General features: G+C 46.0%; 2 protein-coding genes across 4 annotated transcripts in view; one reads left to right on the top strand and one right to left on the bottom strand.

The window, feature by feature from the left end:
- The window catches only part of Ippk (inositol-pentakisphosphate 2-kinase), a 71,281-nt gene that overhangs the window by 23,723 nt on the left and 24,038 nt on the right, over window positions 1-23,520 (top strand). The window contains exons 9-13 of one of the 3 annotated variants that reach the window (XM_052727295.1): window positions 1,915-2,188; window positions 4,054-4,204; window positions 4,857-4,959; window positions 14,854-14,933; window positions 19,211-20,744. In XM_052727295.1, coding sequence (XP_052583255.1) covers window positions 1,915-2,188; window positions 4,054-4,204; window positions 4,857-4,959; window positions 14,854-14,933; window positions 19,211-19,436 — 834 coding nt within the window. In that variant the 3' untranslated portion in view covers window positions 19,437-20,744. The other 2 variants (XM_052727297.1, XM_052727296.1) reach the window with 2 other exon arrangements.
- The window catches only part of Cenpp (centromere protein P), a 214,727-nt gene continuing 213,005 nt past the window's right edge, over window positions 21,799-23,520 (bottom strand). Inside the window, exons 7-8 of the mRNA XM_052727299.1 lie at window positions 22,425-22,516; window positions 21,799-22,115 (exon numbers count right to left, since the gene is read on the bottom strand). Of these exons, the coding sequence (XP_052583259.1) occupies window positions 21,988-22,115; window positions 22,425-22,516 (220 nt within the window). The 3' untranslated portion in view covers window positions 21,799-21,987. The remainder of the gene's footprint in view (window positions 22,116-22,424; window positions 22,517-23,520) is intronic.

The raw sequence follows: 23,520 nt of genomic DNA, 5'->3' as shown, positions 1-23,520 counted from the left end.
CCTTGAACTCACAGAGATCCACCAACCTCTGCCTCCCAAGTGCTGGGATTAAAGTAATGTGCCACCACTGCCAGACTTAAAATTAAAAATTTAAAAAAAAAATTCACCTCTCTTACTTTGTGTGTGTGGGGGTCACAGGACAACTTGAAGTTCTGTCTTTCCATCATGTGCGTCCTCGGCTTTAAACTAAAGGCGTTAAGCTTGGTGGCAAGCACTCTTACCCACTGAGTCACCTTGGTGAGTCCAGTGCTTTGTAGCGCAGTAGGTGGCAGTGCAGTGAGTTCAGTGTGGTGAGCACTGGCAGGTCTCGGGCTCTCTGGTTCTGATGCTGTGCATTCGCTGCTCCCTCAACTTCTGCAAACCAGCAAAGCAGAACATTCCCAAAGCTCTGATGGTCCAGGCTTGGCGAAGCTGCGTGGTTGTGGTCAGTGATCCCATGCTGGATACTTGTGGTTAGAAGACAGTGTTGGGTTTAAGGAGCTCGGACCTTGTTATGGGGTCACTACTCTACCTAGGTTGTGGCTCTTCTGGATGCCCCATGAGGTCCTTGAACGGCTATATTTGTATGTGTAAACTTTACCCTTGGATTTCCCTTTTACAATGTCCCTCAGGTCTAGACCCTTGATGCTGGGGTGAGACCTTGTTGTGAGGACTCCCTTGGCCACTTTTGGGCCTGGAGGAGGGGCCAGCTTTACCATGGGCACAAATGGCTCTACCCTGGATGTCAGTTGACTAACTCAGCTCCACTATGGCCACCCTCTTTTTCCTCCTGCCTAGTATGGTGAGCAGTGCTTTAATTTGTCCCTTGGACAGCAGTTAGATGGGAGCTTCTGGAGAGGCACCCCAGGATCCAATGAGGAGAAACTACCCATACCTCCTAAGGACAGAGACTGTTCTCTTGGCTATTACTACTCTCTGAGACCTTAGCTTCACACACCCACTCATTGCCTCAGTGTTTTAGAGGGTCAGCTTAGCTGTTGGTTTCTGGAGGCATTTCCACTTTGAGCCATTAGCTCCCAGGAAACTCTGGTATTTTTTGTAAGAGCCTTATAGGTACTGTGGTATTGTGTCTGCTTGGGCTGCATGTGGAGAAGATGCCAATGGTAGGTGTCTGGAGGGAGTTCTGGAGGGTCCACCATGGGGCTTAAATATGAAGGCATGTAGTTCAGAGAGCCTGGATATGCTCCTGGCCTTGTCCACTGCTCAGGCTCTTATCACAACCCAGTGTCAGCAGTGGGTAGCACTCGTCCTTGCTTGAGTGCTGGGAATGACTAAGTCTGAATGCTGTGTGGTAAGGAGCATCTTTTTGGGTTCTTTTTTTTTTTCCCCCGTTTTTTTGAGACAAGGTTTCTCTGTGCGGTTCTGGCTGTCCTGGAACTCACTCTGTAGACCAGCTGGCCTTGAACTCACAGAGATCCGCCTCTGCCTCCCAAGTGTTAGGATCAAAGGTGTGCGCCACCACCGCCTGCTTCTTTTTGGGGTTCTATGAAGAAGGTCAACAGTTTTAAAACAGGAACATTTCCATGTCAGTGATCTGGTCACTCCTCTTACCACAGGACTTGGCTCTGAGGCTTTCACCAACTCTGGGGTCTGTGGGGCCTAGTCCTAACCCCTAGACACTGCTTCAGCCCTCAAGTAACTGGTGATTTATGGACATCTGTGGCTTTATGCTCAGTATTTGCTGCAGACATGCTGTGAGATCATTGTCTGAGAGTGTCAGACCAGGGCGCTGGCCTGAAGTTTTGAACTTTCTTCCTTTGGCTCATGCTTAGCGACACAGCATGGAGAGTAGGATTCTTCAGAGGAGCTAGTGTGAGCAACCTGGTCAGGCTCGTCTCTGTTTGCGCCCTGCCCCGCTCATGGTTTTGTCAGCGTGTGTGATCTGCCTCCCTTTCTTCTTTTTCCTGTCTAAAGAACGGCGAGCTGATTTATGGTTGTGGTGATGCCCGGAGTCCTGTGGCTGACTTGAAGGAACTTGCACACCACCTGAAGCCCTTCTTCTTCCCTTCCAATGGCTTGGCCAGTGGGCCTCACTGCACGAGGGCTGTGATCCGGGAGCTGGTGCATGTTATCACCAGGGTGCTGCTGAGCAGCTCAGACAAAGGCCGAGCAGGTGCCCTGAGGCTTGGCCTCCAGGGCCCACGTGTCTGTGAAGCCAGCCCTTTCAGCAGGAGCCTACATCACCAAGGTAGGGTCTGGCCTTCCGCAACTGGGTTGTAGGGCTACAGGGACACTTAGACTATCCCTCCCCATTAGTAGTCAAGAGTGTCACCTATGAAGTGACCTTTGTGTCCAGCCTGACTTCGTGGTACCTCTGGGGGTGCTGTCTAGCTCTGTCATGGTTCCACAGAATGAGGCTTAGCTGACTTAGAGGTCGAGACTTGCTTCTCACTTGCTCGGCTGGGTTTGTAAGCTGCTTGACATGCGTAGACTGTATGGTTTCTAGGACTGCTGCCTGCACTGTGTTCTCTGCGGTGAGTCAGGGCTTTCAGCTGCACCTTCTTCCTTTAGATCATCATCTTTACTTTGGATGCAGATTCTCCTCAGCCTGCTTGTAAGACTAGAACTGAGACCAGGAGTCCTTTGAGGCTGGGCTGAGTGCTGTGGAGTGAGGACAGGCCTACAGGGTCTCTGGCTCCAGGTTGCCTCTCTGGTAAACAGGGGGGTGATCAGCCCTGCCACTGCAGTGCTGTGATGGCAACTCCTGGGAGTGCTTTGAGTTTGACAGTGGTCTGTGTCCTTGAGAAACCCCACAGGCCTAGCCTTCCTTGTTGCTTCCCCATGCCAACTGTTTTTTTTTTAAGATTTATTTATTTACTATGTATACAGCATGTATCCCTGCAGGCCAGAAGAGGGCACCAGATCTCGTTACAGATGGTTGTGAGCCACCATGTGGTTGCTGGGAATTGAACTCAGGACCTCTGGAAGAGTAGTCAGTGCTCTTAACCTCTGAGCCTTCTCTCCAGCCCCCGCCAACTGTTTTTTAAATGACTTTTTAACTTACAAGTGAATGTTCTGGGGTTTGTTCTTGAAAGCTATTCCTTATTGTTGAAACTAAACCTATAGTCTGGGCACATCGCTGTAGAATGTGTCTGGAAGGACACAGATAGCTGCCGGCACTCAGGTGATCTGGAGTCACCTGAGGCTTCTCTCTCAGACCTTCCTGACACTAATGTGCAAACAGGCCTAACTCATGGCTGAGCAATATTTGAAACAATGAAATCATACTCATGTTTTCTTGTAACCTAGTGTTTTTCTTAAATAGCATAAATTTATCAGCACATATAGTTTTTTATCTTTTAGCTATCATGCCTGGGGTAAGCATTCAATGCATGGACATTGCTGTCTTGATACAAGGCATCTGTTGTGTGTCTGAGAGCATCTTGCTGGAGTGCCTGAATAGAAATTGTTTCCTCCCCTGTCTTCTGCTTTAGTTGGTTCTTTCTGAGAGACAGTCAGGGATGTCAGGCCCCAGTTAAGATGGAGCATGAGTGAAGTGTGGAGCTTTTCTTTCTCATTTGTCCCAGTGGTCTTAACTACTGTCCATCACTCTGCATGTTTAGTTGGTATAGTGGCAGCTAGACCTTGGCCTTCTTGATGTGGCCTTAATGGTTTTTGACTCTGGAAACATGGTCCCAGTTGGTCTTGACGGTTTGAGGATGTTGGTATGACCTTTTGCAGTTCTGGGCCTTGTTTCACGTAGAATGATTATCTTTAAGCTTACATATAAAATGACTTCTAGAGCATGGGATGGAGTTAAAGGATATTCTGGGTAGGTGTTTGGATAGCACAAGCCCAAAGGGAGAGGCAACGTCCCCATCTTTTTTGTGTGTAGAACCACTGGGTGCTTAGGATGGTCTGTGCTCAGTCATCCTTGTAGCTTTTATGAGGTATGCAGCATCTGCCCTGAGTGCTAGCCTGGGGTCTAGGCTTTGTCTGTGATACCTAGTGGTTAAGTCCAGGGTGAGCCCTGCTGTCTGCGCCGGCCTGGGTCTCCCTCCACAGTCTTTTTGATAATGAACCTGCTCTCGTTCTCCCTGATGTTCTCGGTAGGAAAAAACACCCCAGAGCACTCGGGGTTACCGAAGGGCTGTCTTCTGTACAAAACCCTCCAGGTGCAGATGTTGGATCAGCTGGACATCGAAGGCCTCTGCCCTCTGTACAACCGGGTTGAGCGCTACCTGGAGGAGTTTCCTGAAGAGAGGTGAGGCTGGTGCCAGAGGAGTCTATGAGGCTAGGCTGGTTAAGGTTGCCTGAACTCCAGAACAAAACGAACTTCCCAGAACCTGGCTCCAGGAGGCCTATACAACCAACTCTCTGCCCAAGAAGTCCCCTGTGGGGTGTGTGTGTGTGCCAGGGTCCATATGAGATTAGTGGTCTGTCACTAAGACACTCAGAGAAAAAGAACATATAAATTTACCATTCCAAAAGCCTATGTCAGGGCCTGGCCTGCAGAGGGCAGTGTTGTCCCATAGGTTGCTCTTAGAACACTGGCTTGGCAGCTTCTGAGTTTCTCTGACTAACCACATCTAGGACCCTGGGCCTGAATTGTGGGTCCCCAGGTCCACACCTGCAGTGTCTGATAGGCAGGATCCTCCTTATACCTCACTGGCCTTTGCCTAAAGGTGTGTGAACAGCTGAGGGCTAAGCCTTGACTTCCCTGAGCCCTGGGGGTTGTTGAAGATCTTATGGTGCAGCATCAGGCTTAATGAGAGCAAGCGGTAGATCTCTTAGCTGGCTTTTAAAACAAAGCGAGTGATTGTTAGACTGTGCCGAGTAATACAGAATGCATCAGTGAGTGAAAGTCTCCAGAAGCTTGTCACCCTGTTTATTTGGTTTTGGTGCTTTTCATTCAGGAAAACATTACAGATAGATGGGCCTTATGATGAAGTATTTTACCAGAAGCTGCTTGATCTGTCTACTGAGGATGATGGGACAGTGGCCTTTGCATTAAGGAAGGTAAGTAGACCCACTGGGAAGCACCATGCAGTCATAAGGGTTTTCCTCCCCCTTCCCTCCACAGCAGTGACAGTCCAGAACTCAGAGATTTAAAAAGCAGATGGCTGCAGCGTTTCTCAGATGGGCTGGGGCAGCTGATGGAAATGCAGGTCTAAGTGGCATTTCTCTTGGTTCTGTTCTTCCCTGGTTGTCACAGACCAGAGGTAGGCCTCAGTGCTTGGTGGCCCTGGGCCCCACCTTTGGGATCCTGATGACTATCTTCCCCGGTAAAGAGCTAATTCTGTGACTGTCTGAGGCTTGAGAGAAGGTTTGAGAAAGTCTTATAAAGCCAAGGCCACAGAGGTTGAGGTACAGAGTGGAGCTTTCTTCGGCTGGGGGAACTCCCAAGGGGAACCTCTGGGTTACGGTGCAGCAATGGAGGCTGCCATGTGTAGCTGTGAGTACCGAGGAGGAGGAAGAAACAGCAGCATGCCCTCCCTGTTCTAGAGGAAACAAGGCTTACTTCCTTGAAATGTTTATATACTTTTATTCTCTGAATGAACGTGGATTACTTTTAAACTTTCTTAAAACTCAGGTAAATATAGTCTTATAGCCATCACACAGCTACCTAGACTGGCTGAAAGAAATCCTTTGGGAACATACAAAGTGCTGGTGCCTAGGAAATGCCATTGAGACAGGCTGCCGATAGTCAGATTTTCATGTCAAATGTACCCATCACGTGCCCTCATAGATACTTACCCCAGAGAAGTGAGGACTTATGCTCACCCTAGAACTGTACAAAAGAACTGTAGCAACCCGTTTTCAGTACATGACTCTCCAAAGTTAGGAAAGGCTGGTGTGGCCACAGCTGCAGGCCTACTCCTTTTGTTGCATGAATGGATCAGGGGAGCTCTTCTGACCAACAGAGCAGTTCTCAAAGGGCACATCATGAGGACTGTGTGCACAGCAGTCTTTGAAAAAGATGTGGATTTTCGGTTGCCAGGGTTTGGGAAGGGGAGATGCTTGTAAAAGTTCAGAGTCCCCATGGTGGTGGCTACAGAGACCACATGTACATATGGACTTGGAGAATCTGACAGGTTTTATCAAGGCCATGCTCACTTCTCATCATGATGCTACAGACGGTTTGTGAGATGTTATTGTTGGTGGAAACTGGGCAGAAAGCTTGAGGGCTCAGGTTAGAGTGCTGTGGGATGGTCTGTATGTCAAATGTGTTGCTGATTGGTCAATGAATAAATCACTGATTGGCAGTGGCCAGGCAGGAAGTATAGGCGGGACTAACAGAGGAAAATTGAGAGAACAGGAAGCTGGAGAGGGAGACTGCCAGCCGCCATCAGGACAAGGAAGATGTAAAGTACCGGTAAGCCACAAGCCACGTGGCAAGCTATAGATTAATAGAAATGGATTAATTTAAGCTGTAAGAACAGTTAGCAAGAAGCCTGCCACGGCCATACAGTTTGTAACCAATATAAGTCTCTGTGTTTACTTCATCAGGTCTGAGCGGTTGTGGGACTGGCGGGTGAGAGAGATTTGTCCTGACTGTGGGCCAGGCAGGAAAACTCTAGCAACATTAGAGTGTGGAGCTTTGTGCTTGCACTCATTCTTTCTCTTTTTAAAATGATGTTTTTAAATTTATTTGGTGGGTAGGTGTGTGCCATGATGAGAATGTAGAGGTCAGAGGTCATCTTCAGTGCTGTTTTTTTCCTACACCATGAGGGTTTTGGGGGATTGAACTCAGGTTGTCAGGTTTGGCAGCAAGTACTTTTACCCACCGAGGTGTCCTACCAGTCTTCTTTTTCTCTTTTTGAGGCAAGGTCTCACTGTGTAGCCAGGGGTGGAGCTAGATTGTCATTTCTTTGGCCTCAGCCTCTTGAGTATACCACATCCGACTGCTCCATTTCTCTTTAGGGATGGATATAGGTTAGGTAGTTGGAACTGGAGACAGTGCCTCCGAAAGCTGAAACTGAGGAGTGGTGAGCTGAAGGTGACCCAGTGCAGAAGCTCTTCTGGGCTCATTTTATCTAAGTAAACGGGGGTCTCTGACAAATACTGTCATCTCAGGACACTTGGGGCCTTCCTACCTCTAACTTGGTTGAGCACTGCCTGGAGGTGGAGGCAGTGGGCTTTCCAGGAAGGCCAGTTACCAGTGTTTCAGGTGAGGTGGCCGGCCCTCTTGTCTCTTGTCACCTAGCACTGCTCTTTAGTTCAGGAATAGCCATCAACAGGATACAAATGAGAGGGACTGTGTCTTGGGAAAGCTATCCCAGAAACGGGTGTGGGGAAGGGTGGGGTGAGGCTCCCCATCAATGTGCTGACTTGTGTGTTCCATTACTTAGGAGCTTGTTTAGTCCTCCTTTGCTCCACTGGTTTGGACATTACCCATTTGTATTCTTTCCATGGTGGCGGGTCCAATTCACTCTACATATTTCAATTGTTTGTGGCCCCAGCTGGCACATGATGTAGAACTTGGGGTCCTTTAATTATAGTTGTTTTTTCCCAGCATGTGTGCACTTACCATTTGGTGTTCTGTTTATTTTAGGTTTTCTTTGGGGGTGCTGGGCAGTATGCTAGGCAAGCACTCTACCAGCTAGCTATAAATAAGACATTTTTCAAAGTCCCAGTTGAGTATTGTTTTAGATATGTTTGTCTAGATTCATTATTCATGTGTTGGACCCTTATCATTGCCTGACTTTCTCACCACTCAGATCAGTCCCCTTTGTCTCTTTTTTCTTTAGCAACAATTTCATGCCATGCCCTTTACTCACTTACAATCACATCACTTTAAAAAATACCCCTCAGCTGTCACTGTCTCTGCCTCTGCAGTCCTGAGTAACTTCAGTCTTTCTCTAAGTGTTGAATACAAATGGGAAAGTCGTTGTATGAGCCTTTGTGTCCAGCTTTGACTTATACAACTTTCAGATTTCATTACCTCATTCTCTTTCATGGCTTGAATTCCACTAAAGTGGACGTATTGTAATATAGACACCTGCCCATCTGCTGATGGACATTTTGGTGGTTTTCACTTTTCACTGTTAAAATCAGTGCTGTTGTAAATATTTGTTTACAAGTTTTTATGCAGCTATACATTTTTTTTCCCTGTATTATGTCTAGGTGTGGAGTTGCATGTCCAAATGGTAACATCTTGTGTGTTGTCCAGGCTAGCTTCAAATTTGGATCTGTCTGCCTCCATCTCTTGAGTAGCTGAGATTACGGGTGTGCACCATACACCTGGTCTCCTACATCGTCTTTTTTTGGGGTGAAGTGGATGAGTGGTGTGTTTGATGGTCCCCATTTGCTATAAAGAGAGGCTTCTTTGAGGGGGTAGCTACAGATGTTGGTGGGTATAAGGATAAGATTGAGAATGTAGGAAGGAACTGCGCTCGACTGGCAAAGTGGCAGGAGTAGATTCTTTTCCAGGTCTGTGACCTCACTGCCCCTGGGAAGCTGGCAGAAAGATCCTAAGAGCCAGAGTATGAGGAAGTTTCCTGTGAAGCAGTCTCTCCTAGAAATAGCTGCATAAAAATCCTTGCAACACTGGCGATGTCAGTCGACATGTTGTAAGAAGAGCAAGGGGAGGTTTGGAGTGTCCCTCCCTGGACACAGAACTAGGGGCAACCAATGACTGCTGGGAGAGGGAAAACTAGCCCTAGTGGTTGTCCGGCAGAGTGGTCAGCGCTGAATCACATACACACAAACACCTAAAGATGGACTCAGCAGTTGTATTTATATGTTTGTGCATATATACGTATGTATATACATATATATGCATGTAAGAATAAAGAAAAAGAGGCTATCAACAGGAAAGTGGGGGGCTTGGGAGAAGTTTGAGGAAGGGAGGGGAAAGGAAAGGTGATTGTAATTCTATTTCCATTGAAAATTTCTTTTAAGAAATGAAGAAAAATGTTACTATTGATATTGTTTTACTTTGACCTCCTGCACATAAGCACCCCTGTGAGATGTTTTATAAATGAGTTTGTTTGGTAGATTTCAGTGCCATATACTCACAAAGACAAGATATTACTAGTATTTAAACATTTTCATTTTAACTTTTTGAGCTTTTATTTCATTAGCTGTTTGGATAATGAAAAAGTAATACATACAGACTTCAGAAAAAATGTATAGCCCACTGAACAGAAGCCAACCAGAGCCCCTGTTGGAATTGCTCCTCAGTCTTCAGCTAAGAGCTAGTGGGCAGTCTGTAGCTGGAGTCTGGCTCAGTTCCCGTCCGACCTGTATTCCTGTGGAGTGCTTTGTTCTGCTGGGGCGCTTCACATATGGAGTCATGCTGTGCATGCTCTGTGTGTCTGGGGATGTTTACTCTAGCAGTGTTGGAGCCAGGCAGCCTTTGCTGCACGGTGTGGTTTTCAGGGCTTTGCAGTAATCCATGAATGGGTGGACTTAGGACTTCCTACTTCACTGTCTGAGGCTATATTTTTCGGTGCCTCAGCAATAGAATTAAATACTTTCAGTTGTCATTTATCATTTCAAGTGGCCTTTTATCTTTGGATATCCTTCTTATCTTCAAATTTGCTTTTTCTGCATAGTAGAAATTCTCTAGATTCTTTTATTTTTGTTTTTTTGAGACAGTTTCTCTGTGTAGCCCTGGCTGTCCTGGAACTCACTCTGTAGACCAGTGGCACTCACATGGGGCAAATTCCAAAGGCCTGGGTGGCTCCCGCCCTCAGCTTCCTCCCCAGCTGGCGGGCGCTTGAACATGGTTACCGCATGCAGAGTTCCGTAAAACCAGGAAAAACCTACACGGTTCCATTCCTGAAAAGGAGCTAATCCTGCCAGTCCTGGTGGTTCCCTGACCGGGAATCGAACCCCGGGCCGTGGCCGTGAGAGCCCCGAATCCTAACCACTAGAAAAGGGGAAGTGCTGTGGATATCGCTCTGTATAAATAAACACTGATTGGCCAGTAGCCAGACAGGAAGTATAGGCGAGACTAACAGAGGAGAATTGAGGGAACAAGAAGGCAGAAGGGAGACGGCCTGGAGCCGCTGCCAGGACAAGGAAGATGTAAGGTTCCGATAAGCCACGAGCCACGTGGCAAAGTATAGATTAATAGAAATGGGCTAAATATAAGAGTAAGAGCTAGACAATGATAGGCCTGAGCTAATGGCCAAGCAATTTAAATAATGTAAGAGTCTATGTGTTTATTTTATAAGTGGGCTCCGGGACTGGTGGGACTTGGCGGGAGCTGGAGAGAAATTCTCCAACTACAGACCAGGCTGGCTTTGAACTCATAAGAGATCCGCCTGCCTCTACCTCCCAAGTGCTGGGATTAAAGGTGTATGCACCACCTCCCGGCACTTCTCTAGATTCTTGTGCTTCATATTTGTACCATTTCTTTTCCATCTTTTTGTATATTCTCTATGTCTTTGAATAAATAGACACAATATGGTTTTTAAAAATACTAATTTATTTTATGAGCATGTACACCATCTTTGTGTGGGTGCCCACAGAAGCCAGAGGGTGTTGGACCTCCTGGAATTGGAGTTATGGGTGCTGAGAACCAAACTTGGATCGTTTGCAAGAGCAGAAAGTGTTTTTAATCACTGAGCCATCATTCCAGCCCCTATAATTGGTTTTAAATATTCTGGGTGCCAGAGAGATGGATTAACAAAGTATTGGTAAATAAAGGAGCTGGAGAGATGTGTCATTGGTGAAGAGCCCCTGCTTTCTTTCCCTGGGAGAAGACCTTAGGTTCAGTTCCCAGCATCTACTTCAGGATGAATGGATGCACACAACCACCTGTAATTCCAGCTTCTATGGATCCGTTGCTTTCTTGTCTCTGAGAGCACTTGCACGCACCTGTGCATATCCTCATATAGCTATACACACACACACACACACACACACACACACACACACACACACACACACACACACACACACACAATTTATAAAAGAAAAAAAAATCTATCCTGACATTATCTCTGTTACTTAGACTTACAATTTGAGACAGGGCCTCATGTTGCCCAGGCTGGCCTCAAACTTCGGGTCTTCTTGCCTCAGCCTCTCTAGTGCTGGATTTATAGATGTATAATCACCATACCCTAAAACATCTTTTATTGTATCCTTTAGTGCAGGTCTGTTTGACAGTGAATCTTAGTTTTGTTTAATGATATAACTGATACTATTTTCTAGAGATGCTCTGGGACCTCTAGGGCTTGATGTCTTCAGTTTAGGAAAAACTTTGGCCCTAACTTTGATAGGCTTGTTTCTATCTCTCTTTTAGGTTAGTTGCATACATGTTAGATGGATTCTCTGTCTTGTTAGCCCTCTGCTCTGTATTGTGTGGCTCTTTTCCTCTCCGTGCTACATTCTGGGTATTTTCTTTGAATCTTCTAGTTTAGCAATTTTTTTTTAAAGATTTATTTATTTATTTATGTATTATGTATACAGTGTTCTGTCTGCATGTACCCCTGCCCGCCAGAAGAGGGCACCAGATCTCATTACAGATGGTTGTGAGCCACCATGTGGATGCTGGGAATTGAACTCAGGACCTCTGGAAGAGCAGCCAGTGCTCTTAACCTCTGAGCCATCTCTCCAGCCCCTAGTTTAGCAATTTTTGTTTGTTTGTTTTTTTGAGACAGGGTTTCTCTGTGTAGTTTTGGTGCCTGTCCTAGATCTCGCCCTGTAGACCAGGCTGGCTTTGAACTCACAGAGATCCGCCCGGCTCTGCCTCTTGGGTGCTGGTGTTAAAGGTGTATTCCACCACCACCCAGCTAGTTTAGCAATTCTTTTTTGTTATTTTGTCTTTTTTTTTTTTTTTTTTTTTTTCAGAGCTGAGGACCGAACCCAGGGCCTTGTGCTTGCTAGGCAAGCGCTCTACCACTGAGCTAACCCCCCAACCCCAGCAATTCTTGATAGCTTTTTCTTCTCTCTGGTCTGAGCCCCTAAGTAGTTACCTTTCTTTGTCCAGTTCATATCTCTGTGGGTAATTAGTGTTACACTTCTCAGAAAACAAAATGTGGGAATTACTGCTGCACTGCGTGGTCAGTATTCTGCCCTGCCCAGTATTACATCCCTTTAGTTAATCTGATGAATGCTTAATATTGTTTTTCTAAAAACTTTAAATGGCTCATTTTTATGGTTTCCAGTTCTCCTCAGAAGTTCTGTTTGGTCTGATTCTTTGAGTGGAGCAGCATGTGTGTCTGGTACCTCAACAGCTGCAGTCCCTTTGTGTACATCCGGGTCTACTATTGTGGAGTTGTTTTTCAGTTTTAGCCTTTTTTACAAAAGACGACAGTTATTTTTTTAGAGCAGTGTCCATCTCTTAGCACAGGTGTAGGCTCTCACATCCCTTAGATGCTTTTTTGTTGGCTTTTACTCATGTTTACCTGTGTGTCAGAAATTGTATGTGTGCAATTATTTTAGAAATTACTTGCTGCCTAGCAAGTCTTTTTCAAGGGAGAATTCTAGGACTGTGTCTGCCAAGAGGACTGGCAAGCTGGTGTCATGGGGACCTCTCTTTGGGATTGATTGTTTTGAAGTAAAGCTGCAGTTCCTGGTAAGGCCTGCCAGCTGAGGTTCAGGGTTAACGGACTAGAGCAGTGGTCTGCATACTAAGAGAAGGTTCATGTAGGTCCTGTCCTGTCAGCACTGAAGGTTGACCCTCCTTTGGACAACAGGCCCACATGCCTGTTGTCCCTGTCTTGTTAGCAGTGCCTCCGAGCAGAGATCTCTGGTATTTCATCCAGTTTTTCCAGTTGGCTTTTGCCACTGAATTGGCTCAATAACCCATTCGAACAATACTTTAAGTGAAAATCTCACTGCTTGGTTTTGTGTCTGAGATACATACACATCCCTCCCTCTGCACTGAAGATCATTGTTACAATTTGCATTTGATTTGTAGCAACAATACCTTTTCATATACAGGACATATGTATTATATATGTAAATATTTAATATATGTCAGGGCTGCAGAGATGGCTCAGCAGTTCAAGAGCACTGGCTGCTCTCGGAGAGGACCGCAGTTCAACTCCCAGGACCCACATGGTGGCTCACAACCATCTGTAACTTCACTTCCAGGGGATCTGATGCCCTCTTTTGGCCTCTTCAGGCACTGCACACAACATGCAGACAGAGCACCTACACACATAAAAAATGTATATGGAGTCCAGCCTGGCCTCAAATTCACTGCTGTTGCAGAGGGTGATTTGAATTCGTGGTCTTTCTGACTCCTCCCAAATGCTGGGATTGTAGGTGTACACCACGACAGCTGGATAGGACTTAGACATTCTCCATGTTGGTCAGATCGGTCATCTTTAGCTTTTGGACTAGGACTGTGTCATGTAAAGTTCTTGATAATTGTTTAGGTTTTAAAACTGTCTCATATGGCTTCTTTGTTTTGTACCTTGGTTAGACTGGGCGTGCCTTCAGGACATTTACTATTTAGCTCTCTTTTGGTCTTAGTCAGGGTTTCTACTGCTGTAACGAAACACCGTGACCAAAAAGCAAGTTGGGGAGGAAAGGGTTTATTTGGCTTACACTTCAGCACTGCTGTTCATCAGTGAAGGAAGTCAGGACAGGAACTGAAACAGAAACAGGGCAGGATCCCAGAGGCAGAAGTTGATGCAGAGGCCATGGAGATGTACTGCTTGCTGGCTTGCTTCCCATGGCTTGCTCAGCCCACCTTCTTATAGAACCCAGGACCAGCAGCCCAGGGATGGCACCACCACCATCAGCTGGGCTCCCCCATTGATCACTAAATGAGAAAATGCCCTACAGCTGGATCTCAAGGAGGCATTTCCTCAGCTCAGGCTCCTTCCTCTGATGCTCTATAGCTGGTGTCCAGTTGACACACGAAACGACCCCGTACACTTTTTGACCAGACTTCTGCTTAGGTATCATGAAATAACACCTTTCTACGCTAACTGGAGGGTGTGTGGATGGGAGCTGGGTGTCTCCTGCTTCCAGGTTCTTCAGGCCCAGAACAGCCAGCAGGCCTGGTATGTGATCTGCTCCTTCCTCTCCTCCCTGCTTCAGGGAAGTGCAACCTGAGGTTTTCTCAGGGCAGCATCCCCTGCTTCTGTGAAATCAAAAGGAATGGTTCAGGGGGAGAAAAGAGAGTACTTTGTGTTATCAGTTTGATGCTGGGGCCAGTGATGATGTGTAAGGCCAGTTCCTTTTGTGTAGTTAATTTTTATGAAAGTAGGAGCTGTTTCATCTAAAATACTCAAAAGATGCACCAAGGTCCAAAGAACAGAAGGGATTGAAAAACTTCCTCAGATTGTGTGTTGGAGAGGTGACCACTGTGGTCACTATCTTTGGTCTCTCCCTACGTGCCAGTCACATGTAGTGACTGGCATGTACTGTGGTTTCTGGCAGGCACCATGCAAGTTCATGATGCAGAACTGAATTTGCTTGACTTGTTCTGTGGAAGAGCTTGGTTCAGAAGCATACGCCTGTGCTTGGGACCAGCCCTGCCATCACCTGGCGGGTCTGTCTTCAGTTTTCTCGTTATACAGTGGGATACCTCACTGCCAGCTGAGGATGCAGAGTTCCTAGATTCACAGCCCTAGAATGTGTGCACTATTGCTATAATCATCATTCCCCCAAATATCCTGCATGCATCTTCTAGAAGGTACAGAGTGATAACTGCTGAGGACTCAGTGTAGTCCACATATTGAGAAGCTGCGGCAAATTTCTGCTTCCTCCTCCCACAAAGACAGAGTCCCAAGTCTCAGGGATCCAGCTGGGGTCCATGTGCTTACAATGAGAAGTGAAAGGCTAGGGTGGGGGGCTGGTGTGTGTATTGTCACAGGGACTAGTTCCTACTGTATGTCAGTCATTCTCCTAACTTTACCCTCAGGTTTTATCACAGGAAACAGTTGCTTTATTTGGTGGAGAGGCTTTGTGACTTGAAGCTACCCCTTCTCTCCTCCACAGGTGCAGCAGTACCGAGTAGCCATGACCGCCAAGGACTGTTCCATCATGATCGCACTCTCCCCTTATTTACAGGGCACAAGGTGAGGCACCATTGCATGACATCTATCTCGGTCTAATGGTTCTGTGGACGATGGTGGCAAGGAGGCTCCCATATTTAGAAACCCTACCGGATGGGGCTACTGTATCTTTGTTTGACTCTCAAAGGCCTTCATTTTTTTCTGAAGGATAGGAGCTTTTCTGTGTGTGTGTGTGTGTGTGTGTGTGTGTGTGTGTGTGTGTGTGTGTGTGTGTGGTTTTTTGAGATAGGGTTCCTCTGTGTAGCCCTGGCTGTCCTGGAACTCACTTTGTGGACTAGGTTGGCCTTGAACTCACAAAGATCCACCTGCCTCTGCCTCTAGAGTGCTGGGATCAAAGATGTGTGCCACCATGCCTGGCTAGATGGGAGCTTATTAATTTATTTATTTTGGTTTTTCGAGACAGGGTTTCTCTGTGTAGCTTTGCGCCTTTCCTGGATCTCGCTCTGTAGACTAGGCTGGCCTCAAACTCACAAAGATCCGCCTGCCTCTGCCTCCCAAGTGCTGGGATTAAAGGCATGCGCCACCACCGCCCAGCGAGCTTATTTATTAACTCTATTCTCTAGAAACTTGTGATTTAATTAAAGGCATTTCTGGATAATAACAGACTTATCCATTTAAAAATGATTATTATCATATATGTTTCTATTTCTATTAATATCTCTTAAATTGGAATGCTCATTATTGTTTTATAAGACAATACTCTAGTAACTTAGAAGCAGTGGAAATAATGTGGCAGATTCCTTTCAGAGGAAGCCCAGACTCCATCCAGGTCAGAATGCTTGAGCCTTTTACAGGTTGCAGAATGTGCTAGCTTTCACAACTGTTACTGTCCTTTTTAAACCTCTCAAGCAGTGTATTGTTATTCTCACTCCTCTTCTGAGTAACCAGCACGTTTGCCACCACTCTCCCCAAACGTTTGGTTAGCTGGAGTCATCTCCCCTGGCTTTAGTGATTCAGGCGGAGCCCCAGCATCCTCTTGGAGTTAGCGTCTTCAGCGCTGATCTTCAGGAGTGCCAAACCCTACAGACTTCTCCGGAGTCCTCCACATCTGACCTGTGTTCCTGGGTTAGGGTGATCATCCATCTTTCTGATGTTTTTGAGCTTCATGGTTTCTAGTCAGGTTCTCTGGCACATACAGCACTGTCTACTTTCTGGTACAGCATGCTGAGGAGCGTTTATAGGGCATAACTGGTGAAGGCAGTTGACTCTGTTTAGTTATCCTGTCACCCTCTAAGAAAGACCCACACCTTAGCTGTGAGGAGCCCTTCAGTGGACTAAGGCACTGTGCTAGATGAGGGCCACTCCCAAACCTGGCCACGGATGCGGTGGGAAAGGAAGTGCTTGAATGCAAGGTGCTGCTCAGATGGACACTGATTCAAAGGTTGACAGCTGAAGGGCAGACCTGTGTGTCAGCCCCTGCACCACCAATGTGTCTATTTGTATGGTGCACAGTTGTGTCATCTGAGAAAAGCTGAAAGCTGGGGTCCATTTCCACACCCTGATCAACTGCCCAGTAACCAACATTTGCTGTGGGGTCATAGGGGTGTGTGTCCAGATGGCTGGAGGCACAGGATCACCAGCCATCAAGTATTGTATCTGTTCTCTTTTCCAGAGATAGGAAGATTGTCTCACTTTTGTGCTTAAAACAAAACTGAAATACCATCATGACTTGGAAATAGTAGACTCTCAGAGGTACATAGTTGGCCATAGTGGACATGCTCAATCTGACCAACATCTCACTTTTGCCTTTTTAAGCTGGCAAGGAGATAACAATCAAGGGATACTTAATGTGGACTCGCCCACCTCCCCAGTGTGACCCAGTATAACTTTTTATCTCTGATTCTGATTCTCAAATTCTCATTACTGAAATCTTTAGAGGCTAGGAAATGTGGTTTTGCAGCATAATTTTGATTTAGAAATTTGAAAACAATGTACAAATGATATGGTTGAGTTATGATGCAACCATTTGCTTATGAAATTTTAAATTTTGTATTAATATTTAATCTCTCTTTTTTTTTTTTTTTTTTTTTTTTTGGTTTTTCGAGACAGGGTTTCTCTGTGTAGCTTTGCGCCTCTCCTGGATCTCGCTCTGTAGACCAGGCTGGCCTCGAACTCACAGAGATCCGCCTGCCTCTGCCTCCCGAGTGCTGGGATTAAAGGCGTGCGCCACCACCGCCCGGCAAATATTTAATCTCTTAACAGTTCATCCTGAGCCTGAGCTCTTTGTCAGGCTTGGTAGTTTATTTCATGTTACAATAAATGTACCGATAAAATGAATTTTGTTTAGAGGTCCAAGGTAAAAAAGTAAGGAGAAAAGAAAAACAGGTAACAAGCCATTTCCATTCTTAAGTATTTTATGAATACTGATTCAAGCTTATTTAATTTTAAAATGTGAAATGTTTATAACTTTTTAAAGTTTGAAAAGCTTTGCCACTTGGCATTATGCTTCCTCAAACCTATTTTGTGGAAATTGAGAATTTGTGACCAATTTGAAGAGAGATGACAGACCAGGAAATTCTGACTTGTCTTTGCAGAGGATTCTGAAGAGGAAGAATGGGCCCCGCCCTTGGGGGCTGCCTTACCTGCTAAGGTCAGGTCTCAAGGCAGATAATAGGGCCCATCTATCAGGAGGCTCAACGTTGGGTGAAGCAAGAGCAGAGGAGCTAGGGGGATGGCAACAGGACACTCCAAGTGACTCTACTGCTCTGCTTGTCTGCCCGTGGGAAGAGCTGCAGGAGTCTGTGACTGGAGAAGGATGACCTCCACCCCCGATTTTTCCTGGAGAATATTCACAGACATTAGCCTTCTTTGAGAAAGGTGTGCTCACCGGAACTGCACCTAGCTTAAGGAAATAACACTCAGGGAAACCAGAGATAAATTAGGGCTGGGTCCATCCTAAGATGCACAGTAAACCCAAGGCTGAATTTATATCCTTGAATTTTAATGGACATCCCACAAGCCTCTGTGGCTGCCATTTGTTTCTATCGTGGTTGAAGTTTGTAAGTCATCTTCCTGTTGCTGCAGGCTTTTGAAGAGTTTGGAATTACCAGGAAGATTCTTATTGCTACTTGTCTCTAAACCCTGCCATGTCTATTACAAAGAGTATGTGCTCTGGCTTTACTGTTTATCTCCTGGCCTCCCTTGAAGCTAGTTAGTGTCTTGGAGAATAGCTATCAAGGTTAAGACAGCAGCTCTGCAGCCCCTAGATTATTCCAGTACCAGTTTCCAAGGCTACCATAGGGATATGTATGTGGTCATGGCAGTAGGGATAACTGTGCCTGGGCATTTGATGAGTCTTAGCCATACAGTCTGAAGGAGACAAGCTTTTCAGTGTTAAGGGGCTGGTGTACACTGGCCTGTGCCTTTGGCTGTCCTGGAGCTTGTGGTCACCTGTCAGACCTGTGACTGAGCCCAATTTAATTTTTTCCCTATAAACAGGATTCTGGAACAAGAAAAGAGAATCAAGGCTTTAGTGTACTTTAGAACAGGCCCATGTATGTGAGTGTTTGTTCTTCTAACTCCAGAGTTTTTGAAACTGGTATTCTGTCTCTTCTTTTAATGATTTCTAAATCCACAAGAGTAAGGATCATGGAGGAACCAGAACTCCCCAACAGTTCTCTTTTGCCAGCCTGGGATTAGATGCCATTCAGGCAATAGTGTGAACACTATATGTACTGTTTTCAGAACAGTTGGATACACTGCAACCTCAGTGCCAGGTCTGAAGTTACTCTGAAAAGGTTTTCAAGTCAGTGTTAATATTGTTAGAAGCACATGACTTTCTGATGTTTATAAAATCCACAAAGGTCCTGAGAAACAAACACTGAAGATGTGACCTGAGAGTTAACACAAAGGCGCTCGCTCTCCAGATGTGAAAAGCATGAGGGAACTGGTTCTCAGCAGCAATGGGAAAGCACATAGACAGAGCCTGTTCTCAACAGTCATCCATCTGGCTGTCCCACAGCCTGGTCTACTTTTCACTTTTTCTTAGCTTTTGTAATACTTGGCTCACGATAAAGTGACTTTTCCAGCATTCGTTAATACCACTGGAACATGGGGAATATCACTCACACATTCCACATAATGGCTTTTCCACCTTCTGTTCTTTTAACCCTCTTCCCAGACACAGTGTGCTGGCCTGTGGCCTAGCAGTCACTTACCTGTGCTAGTGTGTGAGGCGGGCACAGACAGTAGATGCACACAGACACAGAATGGGTGCTCTGAGAGCTGGGCTGGGAGGACCTGAGGGTCTGTGTAATCTGAAATTCTTTTGTTACTTGCAGCTCTGACCAGAGGCCTGTTATCCCTTCATCAAGGTCCCGGCTGGCCTTCTCTGTGTCTGTACTGGACCTCGACCTCAAGCCCTATGAGAGCATTCCTCACCAGTATAAACTAGACAGCAAGATAGTCAACTATTACTCAAAGACTGTGCATGCCAAAGACGACACTGTGAGGTCGACTCGGTTCAAGGAACACGAAGATTGCACATTAGTTCTCCACAAGGTCTAACTTTCCCCCTGCGGTGTCTTTGAAACTTGAATGTGGAAGTTGAATGACAGAGCTATTTTCAGTTGTGTTGGGTGACTTGGCTGTGAATGTTTTTGCTTTTAACCCCTGCTGAGGTTAGACTGCCTCTCAGAGACAAGGAATTGAAGAGCACTAGAATCTTCTAGGACAAGGAATGTAGGACGTGAGTGCTGTGTCCCAGCAAGCCATCTGTTTTCTTAGAGTGGAAGTGTCCGTTAAGCCCCAGGAAAACATCCTGGGTAGTTCTTCCAAGCAGAGCTCACGTCTAATTCTCTAATGCAAAAAGCCTTATTATTAAGACCCAAGGTTTGGATCTCCTACCACCAGACTCTTGACATAGAAAACTTGAATTGTCACAAGTATCTTACAGTTTGGATTTTCAAGAAAACATGGATACTACTGGAACTTTCCCAGTTGTTAACTGGTCACTTTTTCAATGCAAATCACACATCAACACAGGCTTTGGGTGGTTTCCTGCTGCAGAGCGGTCAGGGGTTAGTGTGGACATTGGTTCTGAGTGGGTTAGACTCAGGTCCCTGTGGAGGTACTGAAGCCCAAGGCTTTGTAAAGGGTTAGCAGCAGCAGGGAACACCAGACTCAGGTCAGGATGGACACCACTCACACGAGCATTGCTTTTGTTGTTGTTGTTGTTTTAAATTCTTCATTATGATTTTAACTCTAGGGAGAGCTGAGGCGTTCTTTCCTACCTGAAATTGCTGCTGTAGAGGCTGGAAGCAGAGCTGTACTCAGAGCTGCTGTGGTCAGCTGGGTGGGTGTACCTGACAGCCTGGAGTTTTCTTGGCACTCTGGTGTCTCGGGTGGTTGAGGAACAAGGTTCCCTTCCTCCTAAGCCACATTCATCTCTGGGACATGTTAGGTATGTGGGTCTAGGGCCTTGCTCTTTTCATCAGGGCTATAGAAGGCTCCTAGCTGGCACTGAGGATTCTTACTGGGGTCACCAAAAGTGTGCCTGGCTGCTATGAAATCATTGGGAGTTTTGGCTTCATTTTTTATCCTATGGTAGGCTGTACAGACTGATTATTTATATCATCCTTTTGAGAGACGAATGAAGGCTTATTGTAACATAGTAGTAAAAACCATGGAACTGTATGAAAATGCTACATGAAAAATGAAGAAAATATTTTGCTGATTGTAAACTTTTGTGGGAAATTTTGTGATAATTTGAGAATTATACTTGTTTGAATCAAGTGACCTCCTATAGAATTTGTTAAATTCTGTCCTAATATTCTAATTATTGAACACTCAGGTAAAGACACTTGTACATTTGGATCCTTGACTTTCTTTTGACTGGTGTATGCTGGGATATTTGCAAATAGCCTTCATCTAAGCCATGTGCTTGAAGGTCATGTTCTTATGACTCTGGATGGGCAGGGGAAAACGGCCTTCAGCTTTGTTTTGACTCAATGTTGACTGGTTTGGAGGCCAACTAGCTGTGTGTGTGCGGGCGTGTGTGTGTGTGTGTGTGTGTGTGTGTGTGTGTGTGTGTGTGTGTGTGTGTGGTAGTTATGCCTGATGCCACAGTTCTGATCTCAGGTATGGCTGGGTCCCAGGCTCTCAGAGCAGTTTTGTGAAACTTATTTCTGGAACACTGACCTCTCTTGGAGAATTACTATTTAGCAAGAGGCTAAACAATATAGATAGGCGGATGGAAACAAGTAGCCTCTCTTGTGGTACAGAACACAGATGGAGCACCCTGTTGATGTGGATAGGGCCCTAGTCCAACCATGTTCTGATGTGCTCTGCTTAGTTCAGGATGCCCACACCAACCCGTCACCTTGGCAGCATAACAACAGGTAACTGAGGCACTCACCAAATGTTAGCTCTGTGTCTAAGATGATACAGCCTTAGACTGGGTAGTTCTTTTGTGGTGCTGGGGATTGGATCTAGGGCCTTGTACACATTAGGCAATTGTTCTACTATGGAGGTATATTTCAGCCTTTGTTTTCTGAGACAGTGACTCACTATGTAGCCAAGGCTGGCTTTAAACTTGGGATGCTCTTGTGTGCTGGCATTATAGTCATGTACCACATTCAGATTGTGAGCGTGTTTTCAGTGAAGTTCCCAAGTAAAAGGAACAATGCAGTCATCACTGTCAAACGGTCCTACTTTTGTAGGAGGCCAGAAGGAGTGTCAGGACTTTCTGGGAGATGCTGCCATGCAGACAAGGTGGGTAGCTTTGGATTGGGCTGTGTCTCATGCTGTCTTGGGCCATCTTGATGTGAGGTTGGAGGCACAGCTCTTCTACACTCATTTGAGAATGGACAACCATTCTTGGAACATTTTCTCAAATATTAAACTTATTTATACAAAACATTATTACATGTTGCTTTTAACATATCTGAAAAGCTTTATTTCTATGCCGTGGAAGTTCTATGTAATGTACCACTAGTGCACACAAAAGCATGTTTGAAGGATGTGGTTTCTAATTGGAAAAGAGCAAATGTTCATACTTAACGTAAGTCATATGTTCCTCAGCCCAGCATCTTATTCCTATATGCTTGCCAGCAGGAAACTAGTCATTTTCCACACAAAGCAATTTTATCAGGCTGTCTAGAGCAGCTTCAATTCCAAGTACTCCTAGCAGGCTTCGGAAACTCAGAGAAGCAGTTTCTATGACCCTGTTCTTGTCCAGCTCCAGGGCTGTGAAGAAAACACATTTGGTAAGAAACCTCATAGTGTCTGTCTAATAAGACCTTTCCTCCCCCAACAGCCACGCATGGGATGCTCTAGAGACAGGGTGCAGAAGACCAAGGAGCGCTGTCACCTGTAATTTGAGGACAGTAGGCCCCTCTCATGTGCTGTCTGGGTAGTTATTGATTAAAGTACATTAAAAGGTGATCTACAAAGTACATTAATGACAATTTCAACTTCTGATTCTTCCCATGGAAACTCTTTGTTGGGTATACTGAGAAGTCTTCTGGAAAGGGTATCCATGCAACGGAGACCTACCTCTCTCTGGGACTTTGGTGAGAAGATCCAGCTTCGGGAAAACCTTCCCTTCCTCATCTATTTGTATCCTCCAAACAATCACCAGTTCAAACCTGAAAAAAAGGCAATGTTTGCTGATCTTGGAATTTAGAAAGATTAGCCTCTGAGCATGTGGTCTCTGCTGGCCAGGCTCAACCTTCTCCTAAGGACCTCTCCCCACAAAGGAAGGTGTGTGATTAGTAGTTCCATAGGACAGTTTGCAAACTTGGGCCACAGCAAGAAGCTTTGTACCCATACCCTGGCAAATATCAATATGATAAGTAATGGGACAGGCAACAGGATGTTCCTGTGGTAGTGTTGGGGCAGTATACTTTGAAAATGATCTGAAATTGATAGAAAGCTGCACACACACTTTCTTCATGGTTGGAATTTTCTTATTCTAGGAGAAGCTCGTGTGTTGTATGGCAGGAGAAACAGGAATGAAAAGCCCAAACCCTCAGGACCTGAGAAAGACAGTCAGAACTCTCCTCCCTGGAGGATGAGGCATGAGAAGAAGTGAACTACAACCACATGACAAAGGCCAGCCCCAGCAGCTTGCTTGTGTAAGGAAGACCCTGCTAGAAGGCAGACTAGGTATGGTTAGGCTGTTGATGTAGGTCCTGAGGAACAGATGCGCACATCTGTCAACACAAAGGAACAAGAGTGAGTGTGGCTGTGGGAGGGTGCTGCCAGGAGTCTTTGGTGCCTAGTGTAGAGGTGTACATCTTATCTCGGCTTCTCTGAGGCTCTGGTGACCTGGCTTCCTGTGGCTGCCCCTGTCATCCCCCCCCCCCCCCCCCCCCCCCCCCCCCCGCCCAGACACAGACACACCTCCTACCCACCTACCCGCCTACCTACCTCTCTACCTTCTCTTGGCCATCCAAAGGCCCTGAAGAGAAATGCCTCTTGCTGTCCCCAGGCCAGCATTTAGCTCCTCCAGACCTGCATTCCTTCCTACCTTCGCTCTCCCTTCATGGCTGCAGGGCAGTCCAGCTGCCCACTGTTGGTGGGTGTCTGCTGTGATCCCCCCTTTCTCCACGGGATACTCTCTAGTCTTCCTTAGGTAGTTTCTTAGCCT

The sequence above is a fragment of the Peromyscus californicus genome, unplaced genomic scaffold (genome assembly GCF_007827085.1).
Source record: "Peromyscus californicus insignis strain IS unplaced genomic scaffold, ASM782708v3 Scaffold_8__1_contigs__length_139910024, whole genome shotgun sequence".
Lineage (NCBI taxonomy): Eukaryota > Metazoa > Chordata > Mammalia > Rodentia > Cricetidae > Peromyscus > Peromyscus californicus.
This window is presented reverse-complemented; position numbering and strand designations above follow the sequence as displayed.